The sequence below is a fragment of the Seriola dumerili genome, unplaced genomic scaffold (assembly GCF_002260705.1).
Source record: "Seriola dumerili isolate Sdu_G_001 unplaced genomic scaffold, Sdu_1.0 BDQW01000149.1, whole genome shotgun sequence".
Taxonomy (NCBI): Eukaryota; Metazoa; Chordata; class Actinopteri; order Carangiformes; family Carangidae; genus Seriola; species Seriola dumerili.
In genome coordinates this window covers 21,764,713-21,790,603 of record NW_019174404.1, presented here as the reverse complement: position 1 = coordinate 21,790,603, position 25,891 = coordinate 21,764,713, and the positions used below count along the sequence as shown (strand labels likewise).

Genomic DNA, 25,891 nt, shown 5'->3' with positions numbered 1-25,891 from the left:
TGTGCCACGAGAATGGGATGGACAGACTGACAATCCTAAAACAATATGCAGTTCTCTCTGTTGCCAGTGTGGAAGCACAAAAAACAATAATTAAATTAATAATATGGCTGTGTTTTTACTTCATAGACATCAAAACTGCACACATTCAAAACATAGCACAAATTCTGGGAGGATTTTATCAACACTGCAAAAACTCACATTAGACCAAAAACAGAACACATTTACGAAACTCCAAAGCAAGTGAAAAAACATTTTTCAGTAGTTCAATGAACATCAACATTATCATCAATGTCAATTTCAAATCTTGTTAAATATAGATTATGAAATTGAGTCTTTGTCCTTATAATAATGTTCTGATGTTTCTGGTTTTGTCTTAGATCAGTCTTAAAATCTCTTTAGTCTACTGGCATGTATTTAAAAATACAGAATCAATAGCAAACCCTTGTCTGTGGGGGGCAGTGTTAAGCTCTACAGTGTGCAGTCTGCTGGAAATTCATTGGAAGAAGAAGAAAACTTCCGGTTTGTGTTACCTTATTTTCGTCCGTATCCAGTTTAGCTACCGAATGAAATACTGTAGCACCGAGGCGAGAAAGTTGTTTTCAGTCACCACTGGTCGAAAATGGGTAAGCTAGTCTTGGCTTTCATCTAGTGATAGTTAGCTTGTCAAGATAGTTGGACCGCCCCTGCAAATAATAGTCTGGTTTGACTAGCTACCTGTGAGCTAGCTAGCTAACTCCATCCCACTGCTTTACACTAATTAGGGGACGTCTCTCTACTCGAATAAACCACCACTGTGTTTATACCAGTTTAAACAGTCATCATTGAAACTAACATTAGTCACAGCTGCGGACATTTGAGTCAGTTTTTTTGGAAACTGACTTTTGGTTTCGATGTAACGTTATTCGTCTGCCCTACTGTGAAGTAGCTGCTTTAGCTCAATCAACAACATCTCCAGCGTATGTATTTGTCCACATAATAATAAATGAGAGACTGTCTCTACTGTTAAACACATCTCTCCTCTCTCCGGCACAGTGCTGGAGAGAATCCCGCCCATTCCACGTTATAATCACAAGAATATACTGCTGATCGGAGCAGCTAACTGACACTAACCTTAACCCTCAGCTGTTCTCATCTACTTTGGAGCGTAGACACGTTCGTGTTTATATTTGAAACCTGCAGAGTTACCGTGTGTTTTCACACTGCTGTAAGCAGTGGTGCCTGCTGTGTAAAATCTGTCTGTGTGTCATTGCAGCTGTGGCCATGAGCTCAACGTGTCCAGGCCTGTACTGTGGCAGGATGATGGTTAATGGATCAGTGGAGGGAGAATGTGGTGTGAGTACTGACCCAGATTCATGTCTGACTGCTGCTGTGTATGTGTGACTGTGGGGAACTGCTTGTCATCCGTCTATGCTACAGAAGAGAGATGAGATAGTTGTAATTTTGGTTTCCAGTTTAGTGTCCTGCACCAGACTGTGTAGTGGGTATAGTGCCCTAACCCACTATACAGTTGAGTCTCAGCTAGTCATTGAATTTCTGTGCTTGAGTGATGAAACCAAGCTACTCAACAGCTTCATTGTTCAGATTTGGGGATGTTGTGTCAGCTTCTCCATGGTCTGATTTAAAACTGGAATGGAATACCATCTAAATAAGTATTATATTTATATATAAAATGAATAAATAAACAACTTCTGTTATGAAATAAATAAATTCAGTAATACATATAGAAATATATAAATAAATGTAAATAATAAATATATAAGTGAGTCAAATAAAAAAAATAGCTATAAAAACTAATAAATAAATAGCTTTTAATTTAAGAATTACTTTTTCATTTATTTCAGGGGTCTTTTACAATTCCACATTTATTTATTTCCAGAGACTTTTATTTCGAAATGTCATATTTATTTCCCAGCTCTTTTTATTTCCATCTGTTATATTCAAAGGATGGGGTGTGGTTATCTCACAGATTCAGACCGAAGCAACAGCACCAGAACAGCACAGAACAGATGGAAATAAAAAGAACTGGGAAATAAATGTGGCATTTGGAAATTAAATGTATATATTTATTTATTATTTATATTTACATTTATTTATTTTATTTATTATTTCTACCTTTATAACCTAATTTATTTAATTTAGGGTTCATTTAACAGCTGTATTTATTGAATTAATATTGATTTAGATGGCATTCCATACTAGAACAAGCAGCCTGCCTCAGACGATGTTTGACTTTAGCTATTTATCTACATCAGGTTTCAGGAAGTCAAACTAAATGTAAACATAAGGGAGCAGAGCTGTTATGCACGTGTTATTTAGTTGTGTTTTTGTCGTAGGAGCATCTCAAAGATCAGGTCTTGTCTCTCACACACGTTAGATTGTTGTCAATTATTGTGTTCAGGGTTGAGCCAAACAAACGCTCTCACTCCTTCCTTCTGGTATAAATACATCTGCTTGAAAAAACTAGAAGACAGGACTTTATCACATCTGATTTTTTTAGTCTCTCATCAGTTTGAGCATAAAATTTTAAAAATGTTCCTATTTACCTTTAAAGCGCTTCATGGTTCAGTTCCCAGTTACATTGCAGACTTGTTGCTCCCCTACAATCCAGAGCACAGCCTCAGGGACATCCTGATGGGTCCTGTCTTAGGATTTAAGTCCCAGCACAGGACATATCAACATTATTATTATTATTATCATTATTATTATTATTATTATTATTATTATTATTTATTATTATTATTATTATTATTATTATTATTATTATTATTATTCTACTGCTAATTATAATCATTATTGTTATTAACAGTGGTGGTAGAATTAAATGAAAAAGTAATTTAGTAAAAAACAAAGGTACTGAAGGATGTCTAGATTTGGTGTCAGTGTCCAGCACCACACTGGAACCACCACTGCTAACATTGACTGTTGTGAATGTAAAGCTGAGGAAGGTGTGGAGCGGCACAGGAAACAATCTTTTTTATGAATTTCATAGTTTTCACAGTGAAATGCAGCACAGTGATGATGTTGTAGATTCAATTCTGGTCTCAGTTAAGGAAAGACGAAGGGGAAAATGAAAATCTGTTGTCGGGCCTGCAGTGAGTTTCTGTGTGCTGTGTGTCTGTGCTGTCAGGTGTGTCCTCGTGGAGAGCGGGCCAACCTGCAGAAGGTATGTGAACGCTGCAGCGAGTCCCCCGAGCTCTACGACTGGCTCTATCTGGGATTCATGGCTATGTTACCTCTGGTGCTGCACTGGTTCTTCATTGAGTGGTACTCTGGAAAGAAGAGGTGAGGTCATACACAATACTAGAGACACACATACACACACACACACACACACACACAAAGATCGAGACCACGACATGATTTGTCATTTCATGATTTCAGAGTCACTGTCAGGTCCAAAGATGCAAAGTGAATCTAACTTCTTGACATTGAGCACAGAGTTGACATTATAATGGAGCAGGACACTTTCCAAGCTCTGTTTTTATCAGAAGAGAGAACGTTAATCTTATCAGGTCAAAAGCTACAGCAGCTACAACCAAGATTATTCCAGCAGATCTCTTTCAGTAAACCAGGCCTCTTCTCAGGAAACTGTTTCTTAAACAGCTTCAGGCTGTTTTTGTACTTTACAGAATAAACAGATTTGACCCACAGCTGGAGCCACATTGTGAACGTAGCATTTCACCATTTGTTTTCATTGTAAAAGTCAGAAACTTGTATAGTAGTTTTCAGTTCAATGAATTGAATGATGAAATGATTCTGGTCTTAACTGCTGTTCTACAACATCCTGCCAAAAGCACAAATGTTGTTGTTTATGGTTTTGTTTTTGCTGTAATATTTTATTCTTCATATTTCATGTAGGTTTGGGCCAATATTAAAAAATCAAAAATGTTGCAATATATCCTGCCATATGCAATATTTTTATGTCTCTACAGTCAGAGCTGGAGGCATATTGTTTTCCAGTTGTCCATCACCTGGACTCAAGGACAAACTGATTAGATTTAGGTGTCTAAAGGTCAAGGTCATGGTGACCTCACAAAACATGATTTTGGCCTCGTGAACGCTGTATCTCTAGGGACTTTCTTCAAATTTGGTACAAACTTTCACTTGGACTCAAGAATGAACTGATTAGATTTTGGTGGTTTAAAACACTTTTTAGCCATTACTCTAAGACTTCACAGCAAATACGACAAAATTTCACACAAATAGTTGATATTTTCTATGACTCTGGATGAACACGGATGTAACCTGAAACTAGTAATGATATTCTTATCATAAAATTTGGGCCGGACTGTGTTGGGATATAAAAGTTTGGATATTTTCTGTGAGTTGCTGTAAACATGTGTTAGAATCTGTGATGAGTAACTGGAGTTGTGCGTCTCTGCTGTCTGATCCTGTGCTGTCGTGCGTTCAGCTCCAGCGCTCTGCTGCAGCACATCACAGCCATGCTGGAGTGCAGCGTGTCGGCCGTGGTCACTCTGCTGGTCACGGAGCCCGTGGGCAAGCTCAGTATCCGGTCCTGTGGAGTCCAGATGCTGTCAGACTGGTACACCATGCTCTACAACCCCAGTCCAGACTACATCAACACCATACACTGCACCCAGGAGGCCGTCTACCCACTGTAAGAGCGTGTGATGGGGGTTTTAAAAGGCTCAGTTTATGTTCACCAGGAAGTGCACAGAAGTCGTTGAAACTTAAATAACCTCCGGCCCGTGTTGTCACCAGCGTTGAGTCCATCATGTTTGTCTTCCTCCTCAGTTACACCATCGTATTGATCTACTATGCGTTCTGCTTGGTGCTGATGATGCTGCTGCGCCCTCTGCTGGTGAAGAAGATTGCTTGTGGTCTGGGCAAATCTGACCGCTTCAAGAGCATCTACGCTGCTCTCTACTTCTTCCCCATCCTCACTGTGCTGCAGGCGGTGGGCGGAGGCTTGCTCTGTGAGTACTGACTTCATATTTAACACATCACACAGCTGTTACTCACTTCAGTTTAAATGATAACGTGTAGGTCGACCTGTGCAGCTCTAAATGACAGCTTGTGTGTTGCAGACTATGCGTTTCCCTACATCATACTGGTCTTGTCTCTGGTCACGCTGGCTGTTTACATGTCTGCCTCTGAGATACAGGTAACCACACTCACTGCACCGTGTCTTTTCAGCATCATGGAGCATTTGATTTGTGTTTCCCTGAAGCTGATCTCTAACCTCTTGTCTCTGTGTGCTGCTCCTCCTCCTCCTCAGTCTTTTAAGAACCTGATTGCTAAGAAGAAGCGTCTGGTCGTCTTGTTCAGCCACTGGCTGCTCCACGCGTACGGCATCATCTCCATTTCCCGACTGGACAAGCTGGCGCAGGACCTGCCGCTGCTGGCCCTCGTGCCTGGCCCCGCCCTCTTCTACATCGCCACGGCAAAGTTCACCGAGCCCAGCCGCATCCTGTCTGAGGGCGGCAACGGACACTGAGCTGGTTTCATCAGGATTTCAACAGAAATGAGATTAAACTCACAGCTACAGTCAGATCTCCTCTGATACTGAGGCATCCATCAACAGACAGCGGTGTGTTGGTGATCAGTGGGTTTGAATGGGATATTTAACATTAATGAAGTACATTCACAGTTGAATTGGACAATAACTGATAACTGCTTTATATTATTTATCATGAATGTGTTTCTGTCACATGAAATCTTTATTTATAACAGTTTAATCTAATCCTCCCATAGGAGTAAGACGCCATGAGCAGCAGCTCTTTACTCTGTTTGCACAGTCCAGGCTGAGAACTGCTCACATCACCGTTTACATTTCCACTCAGCAAGGTTGCCAATAATGATCATTTATTCAAAGTAAATCCATCTTAATTATTGTTAATTAATTCTCCTATATTCCATAAGAATAATTACAAGTTGCCAAACTCAACGGTTCGCAACAGAGCGAATCTGGAACCAGAAAGTATTTAATATTTAAACTTGATTAAAGAGCGGAACAATTAATTGATTATGGATACATTTACACCTTTAAGTTAAAATCCTGTTTTTGGAAAATGAAATCCTAAATTCATTATTCCCGTCGTCACTGCCCGTCTCATGTTGAGCTGACATCATCATGTCGACAGATGCCTTTTAGTGTTTTTGTGAATGTTGTATATTTTCTCTTGTAAATGAAATGAAGAGTGATGGTGGCCTGGTTACTCAGATCACCTCAGGTCGTGGTGTAGAGACTCACGTATATATCAAAGTGACCTCAGCCTCATCCAGGCAGGACACAGTTGGTCCTGTTTTAATACATGTTGTCGCAGAGCTGAGCGTCCATCTTTCTCAAAGCAAAGTCCCTGGTAGTTCTGGGGATTTTCCCAGAATCCTCAGAGACTCTTGTGATAATCTGGATTAAAGAAAACCAGTTAGTTTAGTTTCTTTATCTAAATCAAGACGGTAGCTGGAAATGACACATGACCACACTTGATTTGCACCAAACCATTTGTTTAAATTAATGTTACTTTTTTATTTTAAAACATAATAACGTTCATCTTTTCTGAGACAGACCTTGAGAGATGCAGTTGTAGTGTGGTTGTAGGTGTGAGTCTGTTTTTCAAAGGTTCCCTGGAATTTGTCTTTCCCACCAACACATGAGACAAACCTGCTACATTCAATTTGTCCTAAAGATAAAATGTTACACTGAAATGACTTTTTATTAAAATGAATTGAAATGAGAGTGCTACATAACAATGTGAAAACAGTGAAGGGATCTGAAGACTTTGCGAATGAACTTCCCTCAAACCCTTCAAATGTTTTTTTCTGATTTGAAGCTGCTGATGTATTGTACATGTATGTGATTGTAAATATATGAATAGTTGTAAATATGAGTGTATTCATGTTCAGTAGGATTTGCTACATGCACAACTACTGCTCATATTGCAAAGTAAAGTTTTCACAACAGTAATATTTAAAGTTCAGTGTAGCTTCCTGTATGATATGTGTTTACTGAACCAGTTAGCTTAGTCTGCATGAGCTAAAACGTCAGGTACCTATGAGTCTCATATTCACACCTGCTGCCAGGTAAACAAAAACTGTGGTCTCTTGAACACAGAGATGAGAGCTTGCAGATGATTGTCTCTGCAGACAGGAGACATGTTACTGCCTCATGCAAATCCAGCTCCATCCAGCCCGTTCACAGAAGCTTTTACTTGGTTCTGTGGATCACCTTGTTAGAGTGAGAACCTAAACAGGCCTGTTCCACAAGTTCATGTTCTACAGTCGAGGGAGTTTAGTCCAGAGTGAACCAGCTCACTCTGTGAACCTGGCTGTAGGAACAATGCATGTTTGTACCTGTGTAAATACAGTCTGCACTTTGTGGGCGTGAACACACAAATAAAGTAGAGCCACCTTGAAAACATGATAGAGCATGGACTTTCTTGTAAAGTACACTGTAGGACATTTAATACACTGACAGTCAGTCCATAGAAATGAGATGACATTCCTTCTGAGCCTGCCTTTGTGTTATTTTCCCTCTTCCCTTCTTTTTACCTCCTCTGGTTTCTTTTCTCATGAATTCATTAACTTTGGGAACCAAACACGAAGACATTACTTTAAAAATGGTCTGACAGAGTATCATTCAAAACAGTTAATTTGAAACAGTTTCGATAAGTGCTCGAAAAATGTATTTTTCTTTCCCTGTAATTATACAAATTGTGTTTGAATACATTCTGGACAGTGCATATGATGTATAGACAGGAGGCAGTAACATCAGGCTACTTAGCTGCAGCCTGGTGGCACACCGAGACTCACTGTCCGTTCGACATTATTAAAGGGGACTGGTGAATTGGCATGTGGGAAGCTCCAACTGTGCACCTCAATATCTGGAGATCTCCTCTGCCTCCCTTCATCACCCATCTCTTTGACACTCCCTTTAACGGCAGTCGGCAGTGGTAGAAGGTTTATGTCTCCCATTTAAAATTGATGGGTGATGATAGTTTTTACCACTAATGGTTGGGATTGGATGATGGATGTATGATGGGTTTTATGTTATGCCCATCACTGACATACATTGTTCTGTTTGGGCTAACTATCTGGCTTGTTTAATACACTTCACTAGCTGACCTTCACTGTTCCTGAATTAGATGGTGTGAAGTATCTAACGACGAACGCTGATGTTAGCTAGTTACTAACTTTAGCCTTAAATTACAGTTTTAGTTTGCAATGTTGCCTTGGCGTTTTATTACGAATATAATAATTGAACAGTATGAAATGTTTCCATGTAATTGTATTAGCAGTGATGAGAAGTAATTAAGTACATTTACTCTAAGTATTGTACATCAGTACAATTTTAGGTACTTGTACTTTGAGTATTTCCATTTTTCCACTTTAAATTTATTTGACCGCTTTAGTTAAATAATACTGTAACTGTACTGTCATTGTTTGAATCACTTAGCCTGGATTAGTCAAACCACATTTGAAAATCAGGTCTCTGATGTTCACTGTGATAGTTCACATTATTGAGTTCACTGTTATAATGGAAATGAATAGAAACCAACAGCTACCTGGAAGGTGTGAATATATTTGTCAAGTGTGATACAACTGGTCTTGGCAGCAGACTGTAATAACAGGGTACAGGCATACTGTGACAGACAGCTTTGGATCACATGACTCTCCAAACACAAATAAAATGATGACTGTCTTAACAACAACATTGCAGACACTACTGTTTAACTCAGTGACACCACAAAGATCATTTTCAGGCACACTCATCTTTATTCCTTCACAGTGCAATTCAACATTTAGATTCAACATTTCCTTTGTAGGTACAGAGGAAACTCTAAACACAAAAGCCTCATAAACAGAAATTTATGTTCAAAAAAATTGATTATGGTTTCTTAAAAGAAAGACAAATGGAGCATGGCTACGGTAAAAGAGCAGTGAACACACTATACAGTGATGATGTTTCCCCTGGAAAACTCAGTAGTTAACTTAAAACTCAGTGAGACTACAGTGTGTGATAATGTGACAAACATCAACAGAGGAGTAAAGTATATTCAACTGTAAAAAACTACCTGAGACAACCTTTACAATATACCTTTACCTTTACATTCTTCCATACTAGTAGATGTTTATCTTATTAATTTTCCTTCAACCTGTATCAACTGAAGAATTAGTCTACATTCATAGGCAGCTATTTTGCATTAGATTGAACAGTTTTGGAGGAAATGGTAAATAGGTGTATTCTGAGCATATCTGTAAAATGTTGACTGTTAGCATTTTACAGTAGGCAGAGTGAAATAGGTGAGATCCCAGAATAAGGAAACAAATGTTTATTTGTATTGTTGGATGTCAGAATAGGAGTAAAAATAAAAACGTGACCTTTTAGGCGAGATAATGATTACAAGCCATTAAACTGAATGAACTGATGAAAACGCACACAAAGGAAAAATCAAATTATGGAGTTAATAACAGTAAATTATTAACAGCAGCAGCCACAAAGCTGGTATTCTCAGTAGGCTAATTCAAAATGGTAAACACCATTGACCGATGTTAGCAACATTAGCATGTAAGCAGAAGTAGCCTGTAAACAAACCAAAGTGCTCATAGACAGTTAAGCTACAGCATCACTCAGTATTGATGCAAACATTTAATGAATGAAAGGGACATACAGTGATATTATATCAGTGATATGACATTTACTTAACAATATAGCTGTGTCCCAATTCAGGGGCTGCATTCTTCAAAGGACGTGGTCTAGCTGTTGTAGACCATGAAGGCCACACCGAAATGAGACAGTCAAATTGAGGATTTGCATCATCTGCTGCCCACCCCTTACTGTTGCGTCACAAAGTGCCACTCCTGTCACCTAGCAACCTTGACAACATGTAAATTTTGTATATAACAACTTGAGTTTTTGAGGTCCTTGGTTTTTTAACAGTTGTACCATTTAACAGTGTAATCCTCAGGCTCTCTGTTGGTTTATTATTTTCTTCACCAACGAGCAATGAATCGTGGGATAGGTTGGACCACGAAGGATCCACCTGTGGGAGCCTTCGTGGCCCAGGAAAAGAGGGACACATTTCTAGGCAGCATTTGAGGAAGCCTTCAAAATGGGACAGTCTAGTCAATTGTGCAAACTTTAGCTAAGCCTTGGGACCACATAATATCACTGGCATTAATGACTGAGAATGTCTTACCAAGGAGGCATTCATGGATCCAGAGAGTTCAGACTTTATTCCCTGATCCACTGATTTAACTTTATCCTCTGCTGACAAACCATTAAAATAATTGGAGAAGGCGACCAGTTGATCCATATCGAAAACTGACATCTGACACCGCTGACTGTCACTTTCTGCCAACCAATTAAGACTCCACCCAAAATAGGTCCTCTTTATGTCGAGAACACACTGCCTGTGTTATGTGTGCATGATGGCTGTGTCGCTGAACTGCTGCGGCTTGCATGTATGTGTTTCAGCGTTCATACTGTGTGTGTGCTGCGTCACTGCTCCTGTCAGCTCTATCTGTTATAGAGTTTGCCTTGGACAATGGCCAGCAGCCAGCTGCTCCAATGTTGGATTTCTTTTCATTATAAATTAATTTCTGATTTATTTTTGACAGAAAGCGTCACTAAAACGCCAGGCTCTCCGCATGCAGCTGCTAAAATGGTTAAAAAAATATAATATGTATATGTTTTCATTTCATAATCAGATTCAGGGAACCGCACTGACACGCAGTCACTCTAACCTGTTAACATAGGCGCCGAAACGAGACCCAAGATGTTCCGCAGTCGCCACGCACACGCCACGCAGGCAGTGTGTTCCCAGTCTTGAAGACTATTACCACCTAACACTTAAACCCAACCAGATATGGTGATTACACAGGGGTATTTAGTATTAACTCCACTCAACTAAAACATAAATGTTAATCCAGACTAAAAACACAAACTGAAGGTATTTCAATATATAAACAAAACTCCAAGACACAATATCTAGTCTGATATGCTGATATTGATATTGTATGAATAAAAGTTGTGAATTCTATTTACTCAGTGAAGGTTAAGTATGTCAGTCTAACATGAAATGTTGTGAGGCCACACCAGCAGACAAACTGGAAGACCATACATATGTTGTTTCCATCCAGTGTAAAAGTTAAGCTTTGTAACAAGAATTGACACAAGAATACCTGAATTAAACTGTATCTGTTGAAAACATTTACTTTCCCAATTTCTTATCTTCCCATGAATGTGAGAAATCATCAATATCATACTTCACGTTTCTGTCCACCCCCTTCAGAAGGTGATTCCCACTTGTATCTATTAGAGATGCACCAATGTGCGATTTCAGGGCAATAACAATAATTACATTTTTCCGTTTATCATAAAAAACTGTGAATCCCTAGTATCTTGCAAAGTAAAAATTCTAAAGAGAAAAGGTTTCACAAGAACGTAACATATCCTGTATGTATTGTCAGACACCGTTCCTTATGATCATTGGAGTCATATTACTGCTGCACTTGCACACATTAACAGACAGAGACGTGTGCAGTTCTGATTCCTGAGCACTGAGACTTTTGGCTTTCACTCTGTAGCTTCTGACTCATATACAAACAAACCATTTCCCATAGTATCTTCCTGTTTTTTTTTTTGTTTTTTTGTTTTAAATCAAGTGATCAACACCACTTATGTCATGTGAACAGAGGCAGCAGGACAGCTCCACTCCTTTTTACTGAGGCAGAAGCTCCAGACCAGACACTTCTGAAGACTCCTCACTGAACAAGCTTTCAAACCACCATCAGCCTCTATCACTACAGACCTCTCCACGACGTCCCCCTTAAGCACAGATCCACTGCATATTTCAATCCAAACATCCATTAGAATTAAATGAGTCCAGCATGTGCAAGTATTAACCAAAGAAAACAGCAGGCTCCATCGATCACAAGCTCTCATTACTTCTGGATGTAGATGATGATGATGCACAGAGTTCCCACCAGTCCCAGGGCCTGAATACCCAGGAACCAGAGCAGCAGCCAGAAGAAGACAATCACTACTGGCTCCACTATCTTGTCCCCAAAGTACATCTGGCTAAAGCCCATCCCCCGAAGACACTTGTTTAGCATCCCAAACAGAGTCCCCATCCGCTCGCAGTCGTCCAGCTGGGGCTCTCTGGTGGTGGGGTCGTCCACGTGGGGCCATCTGGCAGTGGGGTCGCTGGGCGGTCGAGGTTGGGTCTGGCTGCCATCCACCTGTGAAGACAAAGTTCCAGTTCCAGTAATGAACAGAGTTGCTCTTGTTTGTCTTGTTTGTTGTTACCCTCTCGCAAAAATTTTTTAGACAAAATCTAAATTTTCATATAATTAACATGTTTATTATGCTACTATATATATTATACATATATTATGAATCCCAACACATCAGTGGTCTGGTGGACCATAAAAAAATTCCATTAAATTTGTACTGTCCCCGTCTGTCTATTTCCCGGCCCTCTCTCGGTGTCATGCCTGAGTGTGTCATTCGGGGTGTGCAGAAGTGTACTGCATGTGCATGCTGAGACTGGGCTAACCACTATATATATGTAATCCACCCTCACCAGCTCATGGTGGGTCAGACATATTGATTGTGATACTTTAAACCGCCATGGCTAATGCAATACCTGTGGATGCAGTAAAAGAGGAATGCTATGCTGTGTGTGCATCGTAGTCTACTGAAGGCTTGTGCAGCAGTAAAATCAGTAATAACAGGAGATCAAACACCCACGATAATTAAATACAAAGCATAATAAAAAAAAAGCCCACAGGTAAAAACATACATGCTGTTGTTCTGCTTTACTTTGATTTGATAACATTTTTGTTGTTTTATTTTAAAATCATATAATAGAGGACGACCTGTTCTCCTGGTAGAGAAACATCATGTTCGGATTCAAATATTTTGCAAATATCAAGTTTGAGTAACTGTCAATCTTTAAATCAGTGCAAAACTAGGGTCTGCAAATTAAGACAACTATTCATCAGCATGCAAACTCATTGATTAATACCGTTAAAGCTGCTGTTTGTAAGTTTTGCTATTTGTAGCCAACATTAGCATTAACAGCTGTTTACTCAGCAGTCTTGGTAAGAGCTTCAGTCATGTTTACAAGACGAGCTTATAAAACATCCTCTGAGCATCACTACTTCTTCAGGACAGACTGAACTCTACAGTGACTCAGTATCGGAAAGTGACAAGACGGCCCAACTGGAGCTAGCTGGTAAGCATGCTAATTTCAGTGGAAAGAAGTTATAGAAATAGAAGCAAAACAATATTTCACCTCTGGAGACAGCTCTTGGTGGATAAAGGAATGAAGTTTAATACTTAACCCACAACGTTTCTTCTAGACTGGTAAGTAAACAGCTGTTAATGCTAACGTTAGCTATGTAGCAATAGCAAAACTTAAAAATAGCTCCTTTAACATATAGAGGTATAGACGGTTAAGTTGTAGAACAGTTCTTGCATGTTCTTACTCTGCTGTGTTTTGTCCACCTTTTGAAAGAGCTGCTCTGTGCTATGTGAGTACATAGTAGAGTATAAATGTGAAAGATTATTATGGCGCAAATGACTCTGGTTCACTGAGCTTCACTAATGAAACTGTTAACCTTCTCTTTTTGTCATTAGCAAACAGTAGGAATGTACGAAACCATCTGGTCGCTACTTGCCATTTTCAGCCAGTGCTGAATCAACATTTGGGCAAACATAAATCCAACAGAGTAAGACATGTCTCCAGATGATTTGTCACAACAATTTCATGAGTCACACTCCCCCAGGTAAACTTTCATTCATATCATATTTATAATTTATACTTATCAACATCAATATTTGGATCAAGTAGCTTACAAAAAATGAGGTTTACTGAATTCAGAAGTCTACAGCTGTGAGACACATATTTAATCAACATATAGGTAAATATAAGTAACAGACTGGACACAGTATCTGCAGATCATCAAATATTAAATGACTCAGATCATGATCAAGGTCAAAAAAAATTTAGTAATCTCATTTACTGTATAATGATTTACTTCCTTACTGGACTAGAGAGCGATCTGAGACACACTATCAATACGTCCCACCTGCTAACTTTATGAACAACAGCACTCCTTAAAAAAAAATAGCGACACGAAGGAAAAACAAATGTACTACTAGAACAAAGTTCACCATAAGTTGTACCCACAATAGAAAAGAAAATCTTAGAGACAATCGAACTAAGGACCTTCAATACCACTGTGAATTACAAAGAGCAGCAGACACACATCAAAGACTAGAGACTGATTTAAATAAAAAAAACCTGTCAAACCGCAGTTGTGTGTGTGTGTTAAAATGACCACACCTTGTTAGTCTGCAGTTGCAGTAAGTTACAATGTAAAGCTCGGGCCAGTTTGAATAATTCTGAATTAAAATACAACTGGTAAAATGGGAAATAAGGAAAATTACTGATGATTCAAATGAATCATCCTGTATCTGGTAAAACAAAAGGCAAACATTCACCTAGATCTCAGTGCTGTTTGACTGTCTGCAGCCTTAACCCCCATTGTAATTACATTACAGGCATGACCTTCAGCCTCCAACTGGTAATTAAAGCTCTGCTACTGTAGATGGGCTGAGGGCTGTCTGTAGTTAATGCATTTCATTCCCCTATGAAAAAACCGAATCTAATAACACACTGTCATTATAACTGAGTTCATGATAAAACCCATCCCTGTCACATGGTGTTCTCTCTTATGAAGGTGAACAAGCATTTCTTTTAAAGTTGTTGAGCGCTCCCCCAGCTAAACAGAGACCTAACAGGTCACGACCTGACAACTTTAAATGGTGTGTATAAGCTACTGTATCATATCATAATATAAGCATTACACCTTGCAGCTCTTAATTATTGTTATTATTAATAATGCAGCTACTTATATATTTGGCTCATATATGTCCCGACTTTAGTAGTTGGTGGTGTTAGCTCTTAATATTCTCAAATCTTGTTCTATAAGCTGTGTATAGCTCACCTTTGAAAAGAAATATTTAAGTGTCAGGTTTTTTGAATGGAGTCTGGCTGGCGCGCTAGTGTTATTATGGCTTTTTACACGAGAGGTAGACTGGATAACTGAAAATCGTAAAGACTGAGGTGGTAAAGTGAAAGCTCTTTCTCTATCACAGGACGTGACTGAACTCAGCTCCTACACATTAAACCCCCTCCTGATTTCGGGTCTGGGTCCATGACAAGGCTAGCATGAGATCCACTACAGGGCTACAGCTAGCTTATTGACGTGACGTTACTTGTGCTTTACCCGGTGTCGCTGGTGGTGTTGTGCGGTCTGCCTCGCACCGTGGACAGGTTGAGCAATGTGCCTTCCTCCTCTCTGGTTCACTGACGGCAGCTCTTCAAATTCACGTCGATGAAAAACACACCGGTCGTTTACAGGCGGCGTCACAGCGGACATTTTACGAAGCAGTCCACTGACAGCAACTTTCAGGAATCAAAACATGCGAGCGGAGAGTGATAAATAGATATTACGGTCCCAACGTCCGCCCCGAGAGTTCGCGAGAGCTGGTCAACATCAGCAGTTCTAGTCGTGTCAATGCACGATGTGAACACGCGCCCCCTACAGGCCGGGATAGTGACTACAGCAATGCTACTGGCTGTAAGTCAGGGGTCTCCAACCTTTTTCACTGAGAGCTACTTTGACAAAATAAAAGGGACTGAGAGCTCATCATGTCTTATATTACTAGTTACATTTATACACATGTGTTGGCTTGGTGATCAATTTGACAGATCAAACTGATCTCCAAGCCACATCAGATGAATAAGATCATTTAACAAGTCATCTAATATCAATATTCAAAACATGTATAAATTCACATCATTTTGAATTTTTGTGTCAAAAATCTGAGTCATGATTCAGTCAGACCTGAACACACATGATAACATCACTACAAATAAGCCTCCATAAATCTGATTAGTAATTGATAGTTATCAGTACATCAGCGGTGCATAACAAACAGGAAGTTAAAATAGATAATTCAGTACACCAGTTTTTCCAGGATGCAAACAAACATGGGTTATAAAAAAAAAAAACTGGGCTCAAGTTGATATTGAAAGATTTTTATTCTAGACTTAAATGTATGTGTATGTGTGTGTTATTAATTACAATTACAGTAACCCTGACTCTTGTAGAAATGAACTAGCTTAATTTACAGCTATCAGATAAAACATTAGCACTGACAACTAGCATGACAATACACAATAAAGATGACATAAATTAGAAAAAATTGTCAAAAAAACAATACTTTCTTACCTAAAAATGAGTTTTGTCTGTGTCTGTCATAGGGTGCTACTTCCTCACATGTGGAATAACTCAGTTGAGCAGGTATAGAGTGAATCAGGTGATTCATAACTTGTTCCTGATTGGAGAAACTGGTGTTGTTACAACTGATCCATGTTACAACCATCCACTCTTACTAGCTGTAACTTTCTTCACTACTACATTAACATTAAACAACACTGTGCTGTACAACTGTCTTCATGAAATACCCCACAGGGCAGGGTAGTGGTGTCATACTGTTCCAAGGCACGAAAAGGCTCGGGCTGGCCCTGATGTTGTGATTTGTTATTCTGACAGTGAGGCATGGGATTACACCCCGCTTGTAAGCAGTGTAATCCCAGCTAATCTGGGATTCATTTTCACTCTGCACTGTGGACACCACTTCAGACTGGAGAGCACTGGGAATATGGAGATACAAATGGCCTGTCTGAGTGCGGGGTTCCTCTGCTGAAGGATGTATCTGCTGGTCCTGGTTCACATCTTGCAGTCCTCTCTGTTGGCGGTCCACTCCTGTCCATCTCTGTGCGCCTGCTCGTATGGGAACAGTGGAACAGCAGAGCTCAGGTGGAGTGAGGCTGACTTCATTCTCGTCTCTGTGTGTTTGTGTGTTCAACTGATTTGTTTCTCCATAAACATAACTCATCGTAGCCTACTATATTTTATTTATTATTATTTTATTATAGAATCTCTATCTGAACCAACACATTAGTGCTATTGTAACAAATGTTATAACCAAATTATGTCATCACCGAACGTGAGTAAATCACTGAATGGATTTCCATATTGCAAAAAAAAGGTGTAATCATATGGTCTGTCTCATGCATATATGCGTTTGCATTGTGGATAAGTGGGTAGTGTTATTACATAACATTATATACTTTTGATTGTAGATGAAAAGTAATCTAAAAGTAATAAGATTCCATTAACTAATGCACCTTCACGTGCTGAAGACCATCTACTTATGGAGGTTAAGGGGGGCAATCCTCCTGTTTTAAAAGGTTCTATTCTAAGCTTTCTCTGTCACTGAACGTGGTTTCGTGTCAGGGGCTTGTGGTTGTGATTGTCACTCGTCAAGATTCTCAGCCATTGAGGTTATAGTACGTCCTCTGAGCAGCTGCGTCTTCAGGACAGGCTGGAGGACTACAGACGAGCTATCAAGTCTAGCTGGTTATCATGCTAACTTCAGTAGATGATAGAAAGACAGTGGGGTCCAAAAGTCTAAGACCACTTTCCCATTCACTTTAATGACAGGTCAGTGCAGTGCAGTGACCCTGGAATCTCAGTTGTTCCCATTAATGTACCAGCCGACACAGTCAAACTGCGTCTGGAGAAGACCTTGATCTCCAGGGTGCCCCGGGCAGCCTTCTACAACCTGTCAGAGCTACGGTTCTTGTGGCTGGTCTACAACTCCATCACATCCATCCACCCCAGCAGCTTTGTCAACCTGAAGGCCCTGCGGGAGCTGCGTCTTGATGGGAACTTCCTGACGTCCTTCCCCTGGGAGGGGCTAAGGGACATGCCCCAGCTCCAAACTCTGGGTCTCCACAACAATCGCCTGTCCAGCCTTCCCGCCCACGCCGCGCTCTTCCTCCCTAACATCACCTACCTCGACCTGTCCAGCAACAGGTGGGTCCACATGCTGTACAACCATGTAGCCAGTTTACAGAGCTGTCAGCAGTATCAATAGCTACTTCAGCTTGCCTTTCCTCCTCTCCTTGTTTCCTATCCTGTCCTCCTCTCCTTGTTTCCTATCCTGTCCTCCTCTCCTTGTGTCAAATTGTAAGGTTCTCAGGATCCAAACACAGATCCAAATGAAGGCTGGTAAGTGTAGCGAGAAGGAACGTTTGCCAAAGCTAACAGGAAGTCAGAGGCACCGGGCAAAACTCAGGAAACAAGAACTGAAACACGATGAAACATCAGGGGAAAAGTGAGCAGACGAACTGGCAGAGAGAACAGAGAGAACAGAGAGTAAATACGGTACACAAGGGAGGCAGGGATGACTGGACACAGGTGAAACACATCACACAAAAGCAGGAAAACTAGACAAAGACAGGAAGTAAAGCAACAGGGTACAAAGAGTCTCTAAAGGGCATATCATGACACCTTGTTTCCTTTCCTTGACTCCGCTCCTCATCTTTCTTTTCCTTCTCTCCCCTCAGGTTGACTATCCTACCTGCCGAGCTGCTGGACCTGTGGTTTCCTCTCCCAGGACAACACGGGGGGCCAACACAGAGACGGATTTTGGGTATAGTGTGTTTTGGAGCAACACAGACATTAGATTGTGTCTAATAGCAGCCATAGTTGATGTAGATCAGACATGAAGATTAAGTCCAATGTCTATCAGGCCAATAGAGCTTCACTCTTATTCTCTCACTTTAATGTTCGTAACATGCCCATGTACAACATACATGTTGTTGGTGGGATCGCTGACAAAGCAATCCCACCACATGCTGTTGTCAGGTCCAAAAATTCTGTTAATTATTGACTTATTATTATGCTCACTTTGGCACTTATAGTCCGGCACTGTTTGTCATACTCCATTCAAAAATTCAAAACTTGCATCTCGATCAGGACATGCAAAATGAATGGAGACAAAGTTCAAATCATCGAGTCATCATAGGGTCTTCATTTAAACTTTAAATGGGTCCCAAGACTTTCAGGTATTAAACTTGGATTTGTCTTTTTGATATCTTTAATAGGTTTTGATTCATTGTAGTTTAAGTTTTATGTTTTCTTCTGACAATTGCTGAATTTATAATGGGAGTCTGTGGGAGGATGACATCACAGTGTTGAGGTGAAGAAGTTAAACCTCTTTAATTTGTCCTCATGGCCACATATTTCATTCTTCACCCATATTTTTTCCCATTACGTAGGTAAATTTGTCTTCTTTCATACAATGTGTCTATCAAAGCTCAGAGACTTACAGAATTGGAACCATAGTTCCAATTCAAAGTGGTGGGAGTACCATTCATTTTCCCTATTCACTTTAATGTAGGGGAGGGGGGCACAGATGTTTCAAATCAACTGATGTCTGTGGTGTTTATCCACCACTTTACTGACATTTGTTCCAGTCCAGGAGACAGTCGGCAGACAGACAGACAGACAGACAGACAGACAGACAGACAGACAGACAGACAGACAGACAGACAGAGTTAGTTGCAGCTCTATTTTAAATGTTAGTTTCTGGCATTTCAAACAATGAAGCCCAGCTTCAGACTTTTCTCAGCAGCCAGCAATCAGAGCGTAAATTTGCTAAATTGCATTGTCTACTTACCAGGTGAACGTGAGTGATTTTTCTCCATATCAGCAGGTTCCCTCACATGACATCATGTTTTACACTTCTCTTAGGAAATGTCCATTGTAATTGAGTTCATTCAGTAGAGTTCACAGGTTTTGGGACATGGTGACAGAATCTGTATATATGTTTGTGCTTGTCAAGAGAGGGTACTTTCATTATCTGTTAATCACTGACAATGACAAAAAAACAAGCACAGACACATGCATGTTTCCTCATACTAACCACTCACATTAACACTGACTGAGAGTAAAATATGAGTGAGCATTTCATACTTTTCTTTAGGCTCTGATACAGTCCGTCCAACTTGGTGGTAAAATAGCTCAGAGGAAGCAAACATCATAGATAACTGACAGCATTGTCATTCCAGCAATACTGAAATAAATGACTGTGCACAACTGAAAACCTGCCATCACAGCAGCTCTTCCACCCAGTTTATGACACATATCAAACATGACAATGATGCTAACAGGGCAAATTGTCCTGGATACCCAGGTCTCCATGACAACCCTTGGTTGTGTGACTGCCAGATCTCCATGGTGATGTCCTTGTCCATGTCCCTGTGGAGTCCTGTGGTTCTCATGGACCAGTTGCTGATGTGCAGCAGGTCTCTGGGTCAGTCGGGGGTGCTGCTGACCCAGGCCCAACTGTCCCGCTGCATGAGGCCCTCAGTTCAGCCCGCAGCCACCAGAGTCGTCTCTCCACTGGGCAGCAACGTCATCCTCCGCTGTGACGCCACCGGCTACCCAACACCAACCCTGACCTGGATCAAGACCTCAGCCTATGCTGGTGAGAAACGAAGGGTCTCTCTGCAGTGATGAAGTGATGTCACTAACATCTGAGCATCAGTCCAGTCATTGTGTGTTTGGTTCTGTCCAGATTGTTGCCAGCAGAACATGATTGAGAGCTCTGAACAGCTGCCCAGGAATTTAGAGAGCTGTAAGTGCTTTTTCGTTTGTCTTCATACCATTGTTCAACCCAGTGTGTGTGTGTGTGTGTGTGTGTTTGTGTGTGTGTGTGTGTGTGTGTGTGTGTGTGTGTGTGTGTGTGTGTGTGTGTGTGTGTGTGTGTGTGTGTGTGTGTGTGTGTGTGTGTGTGTGTGATAGAAAAGTGCAGTATGCATGTGTGAGTGAATGGATGAATGTGACTACAGTGGGTATACAGTATATGAGCCCTTTGGACCCCACTGTGTATGTGAAGGAGCTCTATAAGCACCCTGACACAGACAGATGTTTAATATGATGTAGTCATAATCATGTTAATAATGTAAATTAAAACCAGTACTGTTAAACACAGTCTGTAACTTCTGCCTCTAGGGGTCTCTCAATCAAAACAATAACGAAAGACGGTGTTGGGAGACCCTAACCCTAACAGCTTTGGATCATGGGAATTGTTGTCTTCACCACCACCAGCTTGTTTCTCTGATAACTTCAGATCCAGTCGTCCGACGACTAAAATCCTTCATCTGGTTCAAACATAGAGCTGAAACCCACCAAGGTGTAAAAAGTGTATGTGGCTTAAAACTAGATAAAAGTCAATGTTGAGCTTCTGGCAGGAAACCACAACACCAACCCATCATCATACAGGATATGATGTCACTGACAAATGACACATACCATTACCATGATTAAAATCACAGATTTCTCTTAGGTGTACACAATGTACACAACTCCAGAAAATATATAACACAGGTCTAGTCATTTTTAAACCTTTCAATGTGGAAAGTTACATAACTTGAGTGTCCAGTAGGAAAAGTCACAGTTGTTAAGTAAAGTTAAAGCCGGCTATTAATTGTCATTTATTATTATTATTTGTTAAACCCAGTTTTAGTCCTGCAGAACTAACTGTCAGACAGGAGTACAACCTGAGTTCAGTTGGTTCTGGTCTCAAAGATTGCCTGTGTAAAACTCTATGCTATAGTTAGCAGAAGTGCACCATCAGGAGAGGCAAACCAGGCAAATGTTTGGGGCCCCCAAAGGGAAAAGGCGCCCCTGATGGCCCCTTATATTGACACATTTTGCCATGACAACTATAAACCCCCTTAAACCTCCCAATAAGACACTATACATTGCACGGATGTGTGCTGTAGCTAGCATATACCCACTGATAGTTGCCTGTTAACCTTTTTATGTCCCAGTTATGCAGGAGTCTCCTCGGGTCGGGGTCCGCTGGTCGATCATCAGCCTAAACGGGTTGTCGTACAAGGACGCTGGAGAATATCGGTGCCAGGCGCGGAACATGGGAGGAATATCTGAAGCCCTGATCAGACTGAGGGTGGTGGGTGTCACAAGACTGTCCCGTCCTCCAAAGAAGAAGTCCCAGAAGACCCCACCAAAACCGTCACTAAAATACAGGAGGCCAAACCAGAATCCAGCCACTATCAACACCCCCTCGATGAAGGAGAACCAGATACCCCTAAACATCACACCACCTTCCTTTAACAAGACCCAGACCGCCCCTGATCCTGGGTCCAGAGTGTTCCCTGCAGACGAGTACAAAGTGAACCCCCAAGATACGAAGAAGAAGACCCAGACGTCCATTAAGTCTACACCTGAGTCCTCAGACAACACGACAAGTGCTCTTCTGTCAGAAACACAGAGATATAAAGAAGAGCAGGATCGGTGACATGTCTGTGAACCTCTAGTTTTAGTGTTCTGTTCTGTAGAATAACTCAGGTTGTTGACGAGCTGTCCTGTTGGTCAAAATAAAAAGTGTCACACAGAGAAAATCGGATCGGTGTCAGTGATGTGCCTTTTGTTTTCTGCAAAGCTCTCAGATTACCGGCCTGTGAGCCAGATCCGGTCTGCAGGACCAGATCCAGTCACTTATTTTGCAGTTGTGGTTTCTGGGTCTTTATTTTCTCCTTTAACACTTAAGCCGGGACCATCCGAGAGGTCTGAATCACACCTGATACCTGACACCTGAAGGTCTGAGCCAGGCTTGGGGTAACCATTAATTTTCCCACAATGCCTTGGGTCCTGTATTTCACAATGACATAGAGGTTTTCATAATCACAGCCACCAGAGACAGAGGGATGAACTGTGTCTACAGCTTCAGCTTCCAGAGAGGACACATGCTCATACAGCACAGAGGAGAGAGTCTCAACGTACAGCTTCATTATAGTGTGGAAAAATGAAAACACTGAATTTTCTTTGTTTACTCAGAAGTGTTCAGCAGCCACCTCGGAAGAGAACACCTTGGCCGTTGCCCCCGAGGTAATTTGAGTTTGAGGGCCCTGGTTTATGGTTCCACAAAGAGCCCCAAAGTAAGAATCTGTTTTTCCATATTCTTACTGTCTGATCCAGACTGTGTGAGAGAAAGAGAGAGTTACGATACCTACCGGACATTTTCTTTGACTTTACATTTAAATGTAACATGACCACAAGGTGGTGCCAGAAGATACGCTACAAACAACTCACTGTGACACTGTGGCCTGGGCTTTATAACAAGTACACCATCCCCCTGTTGTCATTATTCATAATTCTGCCAAAATTAAAATACAGTTTATTTTTTTACAATGACATTTATTTAATCTGTCTAAATCAGAAAACCTTTATTGTCATTGTAAGATCTGTATACAACAAAATTATTGGTGCATAGAAACATGCAGACAAGCAGCCGACACATAAAAACACAGGTCCTTATCATAGACCAGTGGTTTTCAAGGGTCCCCAGCAAAAAGAGGAATAATTGATTCCCCTTTTATCAATAACACCAAGACATAATGTATGACTATTCTGGTCATGGGTTTAAACACTTTCTGTAATAAAAGATCCTGCTTTTCTTTGGTTCTCTTCTTGATTTGCTCACGTGTCCAAGTCATGTAGTTACTTCAAGTTTTATTTTGTTTGCATATGTAATCATGAGCTCATTTCCATGTCACAATTTCTATCTGCTGCTCTTATATGAACTCATGTACTGATATATTCATTAGGTCACGCTCAGTATTATGCTGTGTGATCCAGATGTGATCCAGATGTTCTCATTGTCACGTTTTACAGTTTATGTTTCACATTCATGTTTCTCAATAACTACTCATTACTCATTACAAGTATTGCTTATTATACATCTCAAGTGTTATCTCTAATGTTCGCAATCATAACATTTGTCCAAATACGCACATGATTGTGAACAACAGGATGAGTTAGTTCCTCTATTTACTATATAAGGCAGGAAAAATCCAAGGCGTTGTCCTTCTTTACCATTTTCCTGACCACTACATTTTAAAAACTGTTTCGTCTTTTTGTTAACCTAAAATAAAAGGCTTAAACTTCACATCACGCATCAACCCGGTTTGCCCATCCACACCTGTCTGAAGGTAAGCCCCACTCTACTGGATGGGTAGAGGTTAACTCCAGCTAGGTCTGATATAGATGCTATGAGCCCAGAGCATTCTTTGAAGGACTGAGGTACACAGAGAACTGTTTTATATTAGGGTGACTGACTATCGGACTGTCCCTGATAGTGAGGCTGCCTAGTACATTTAGCTCTTTTGGGATCTGGCCCGCTGCACTGTCAAGGCCTGGCACTCCCGGCTTGGAAAGACCCTGTCTCTCATGCAGATACTTTTTGAGTTCAAGGATAAGGGAGTCTTAATGTTTATGAGTCTTATCTCTATGAAACACAATAAAGATACAATATGAGGAAGAAACTCAGGGTCAGGCTGTCGTATAAGCTGCTCTGCTTTGATCCTTTAGCTGTGTAACATGGTCAGCTGAGTTCAACTGTTTACCATATGGTCGTGGAGACGGAGGATAACATGACACTGTTGAGATCATTTTTCCAAGTTATGAAATCATATTTGTGTAAATGGCTTTGCAGTGTTTTGGCATCTGATGAATCTTGAGACCCATGAATGTATCACTCTCTGGCCTCCCTGGATCGTATTGCTTGGCTGAAGTTGATTGAAAAAAAAAGAAAAGAAGAATGATGACTTAGTTAATAAATCCTGACAAAAAGCATTAGGCTTCCACTGGAGAGACAACAGACTTGCAGCAGATGAAAACATCAGATGTGTGGCCTTTGTTTGAGCTTTGACTGATTAGGTGATCTCACTGTGTCTTCTTCAAATGAAATAGTTTAAATGCACCCAACTGGAGAAATAGCATCACCAATGCATCCAACATACACAGCAGTGAAAGGAAACACGCATGAGTCACATTTTCCTTTGCAAATTTTCTTGAAGCTCAGTTAGAAGTTGCTTAGATTTGGATGGAAAGTTGAAGCTGCCACAAATGCTTTGCCCCTTGTGTTTTGCTAACACAGGTGTGTTTTCAGTAAGGTTCAGAAAACCTGCTCACATTAACCTCACCCTTAACTTCCTATTAGTCACGCAACTTGTTCGTGTTACAATCTTTATTGATTTTTTTTTTCATTTCATCTGAGGGCTCTGCTGTATGGTGCGCTACAGAAACCTCACTGAATGCAATAAGAGCTTTTCCACATTCTGGATTGATTACTAAAATACTACTGTTGCTAAGGAGAAAAACGAAGTAACCATACGTTCAGACTGAAAGCATTGAGAGGTAAAAAATTCACTCTGGCTGCCAAGGACGCTGTTGAGGTTGGTGAGCGCTCTGACGTAGATGAAACAGACAGCTAGCAAGTTTGTTAGACACGTTAACAGTATCTTTGTTCCAACTGACTACATGTAGTGTATAAGTTAACAGTGTTAACGTTACTGCCTGATAGGCATCACATTGTCAAGCAACACTGTTTTGCTTGCTATGGCGCTAGTTAGCAACTCCCCCCTATTTTCACCAAATATATCACAAGCTACACTTCACCAGCTCCCCTGGAACACCTACGGTGTCAGCAGCTTAGTCCAGGCATCAATTTTATGCGACAAATGCATCAAAGGTCAAGGTCAGTGTGAACTCACGTAACACTTTTTAGTCATTACTCAAGACTCACACAGAAATTATTACAGAATTCCACACAAATGGTTCATATTTTATATAACTCTGGGTAAACATGTAATCTGAAATTAGTTTGAGTGGTGGAGGCAGACAATGCAAGGTGGTTGTTCTAGTCTCTGTAAACAAACAGGGACACATTGTATTATCTTCTCCATTGTGCTTCAGAACAAAAGTTTGACGGGTACAAAAGTTTACACAGTTGTGTTCTCTTGTGTTCTCTAGAGCAGAGCACCTCTGAGTTCTGATTGGTTGATGCCAAACCAATGGGCTCATTACCATTAAATCACCTGGACTTCAACATTTTCTGACAGCCACATCGCCCAAGACACGCCACCGACAGGCTGCGGCTGCTCGACCCCAAGACACGCCAGCTGACAGAAAA

General features: G+C 40.7%; 3 protein-coding genes across 4 annotated transcripts; 2 read left to right on the top strand and 1 right to left on the bottom strand.

Annotated features, from left to right (window-relative positions):
- Nucleotides 1–531: 531 nt before the first annotated feature.
- On the top strand, nt 532–6,125 carry jkamp (JNK1/MAPK8 associated membrane protein). 2 transcript variants are annotated; one of them, XM_022750124.1, is made up of 7 exons: nt 540–623; nt 1,253–1,332; nt 3,128–3,282; nt 4,412–4,618; nt 4,756–4,937; nt 5,049–5,125; nt 5,240–6,125. In XM_022750124.1, exons 1-7 carry the CDS (start codon nt 620–622, stop codon nt 5,456–5,458), a joined length of 924 nt encoding a protein of 307 aa, XP_022605845.1. In that variant the 5' UTR covers nt 540–619; the 3' UTR covers nt 5,459–6,125. The 2 variants fall into 2 exon arrangements, with proteins under 2 accessions (XP_022605846.1, XP_022605845.1); XM_022750125.1 differs by lacking the exon at nt 1,253–1,332 and having other exon boundaries at nt 532–623.
- A 17-nt stretch (nt 6,126–6,142) lies between these two features.
- fam241a (family with sequence similarity 241 member A) lies at nt 6,143–15,543 on the bottom strand. Its single transcript, XM_022750123.1, has 2 exons — nt 15,262–15,543; nt 6,143–12,204 (listed from the first exon to the last, which is right to left on the bottom strand). The coding sequence occupies exons 1-2, from the start codon at nt 15,412–15,414 to the stop codon at nt 11,908–11,910; spliced, it is 450 nt and encodes a 149-aa protein (XP_022605844.1). The 5' UTR covers nt 15,415–15,543; the 3' UTR covers nt 6,143–11,907.
- A 1,207-nt stretch (nt 15,544–16,750) lies between these two features.
- Nucleotides 16,751–22,304, top strand: LOC111226129 (leucine-rich repeat, immunoglobulin-like domain and transmembrane domain-containing protein 3). Its single transcript, XM_022751228.1, has 6 exons — nt 16,751–16,860; nt 17,548–17,922; nt 18,456–18,541; nt 20,087–20,380; nt 20,471–20,530; nt 21,729–22,304. Exons 1-6 carry the CDS (start codon nt 16,751–16,753, stop codon nt 22,214–22,216), a joined length of 1,413 nt encoding a protein of 470 aa, XP_022606949.1. The 3' UTR covers nt 22,217–22,304.
- The last annotated feature ends 3,587 nt before the right edge of the window (nt 22,305–25,891 follow it).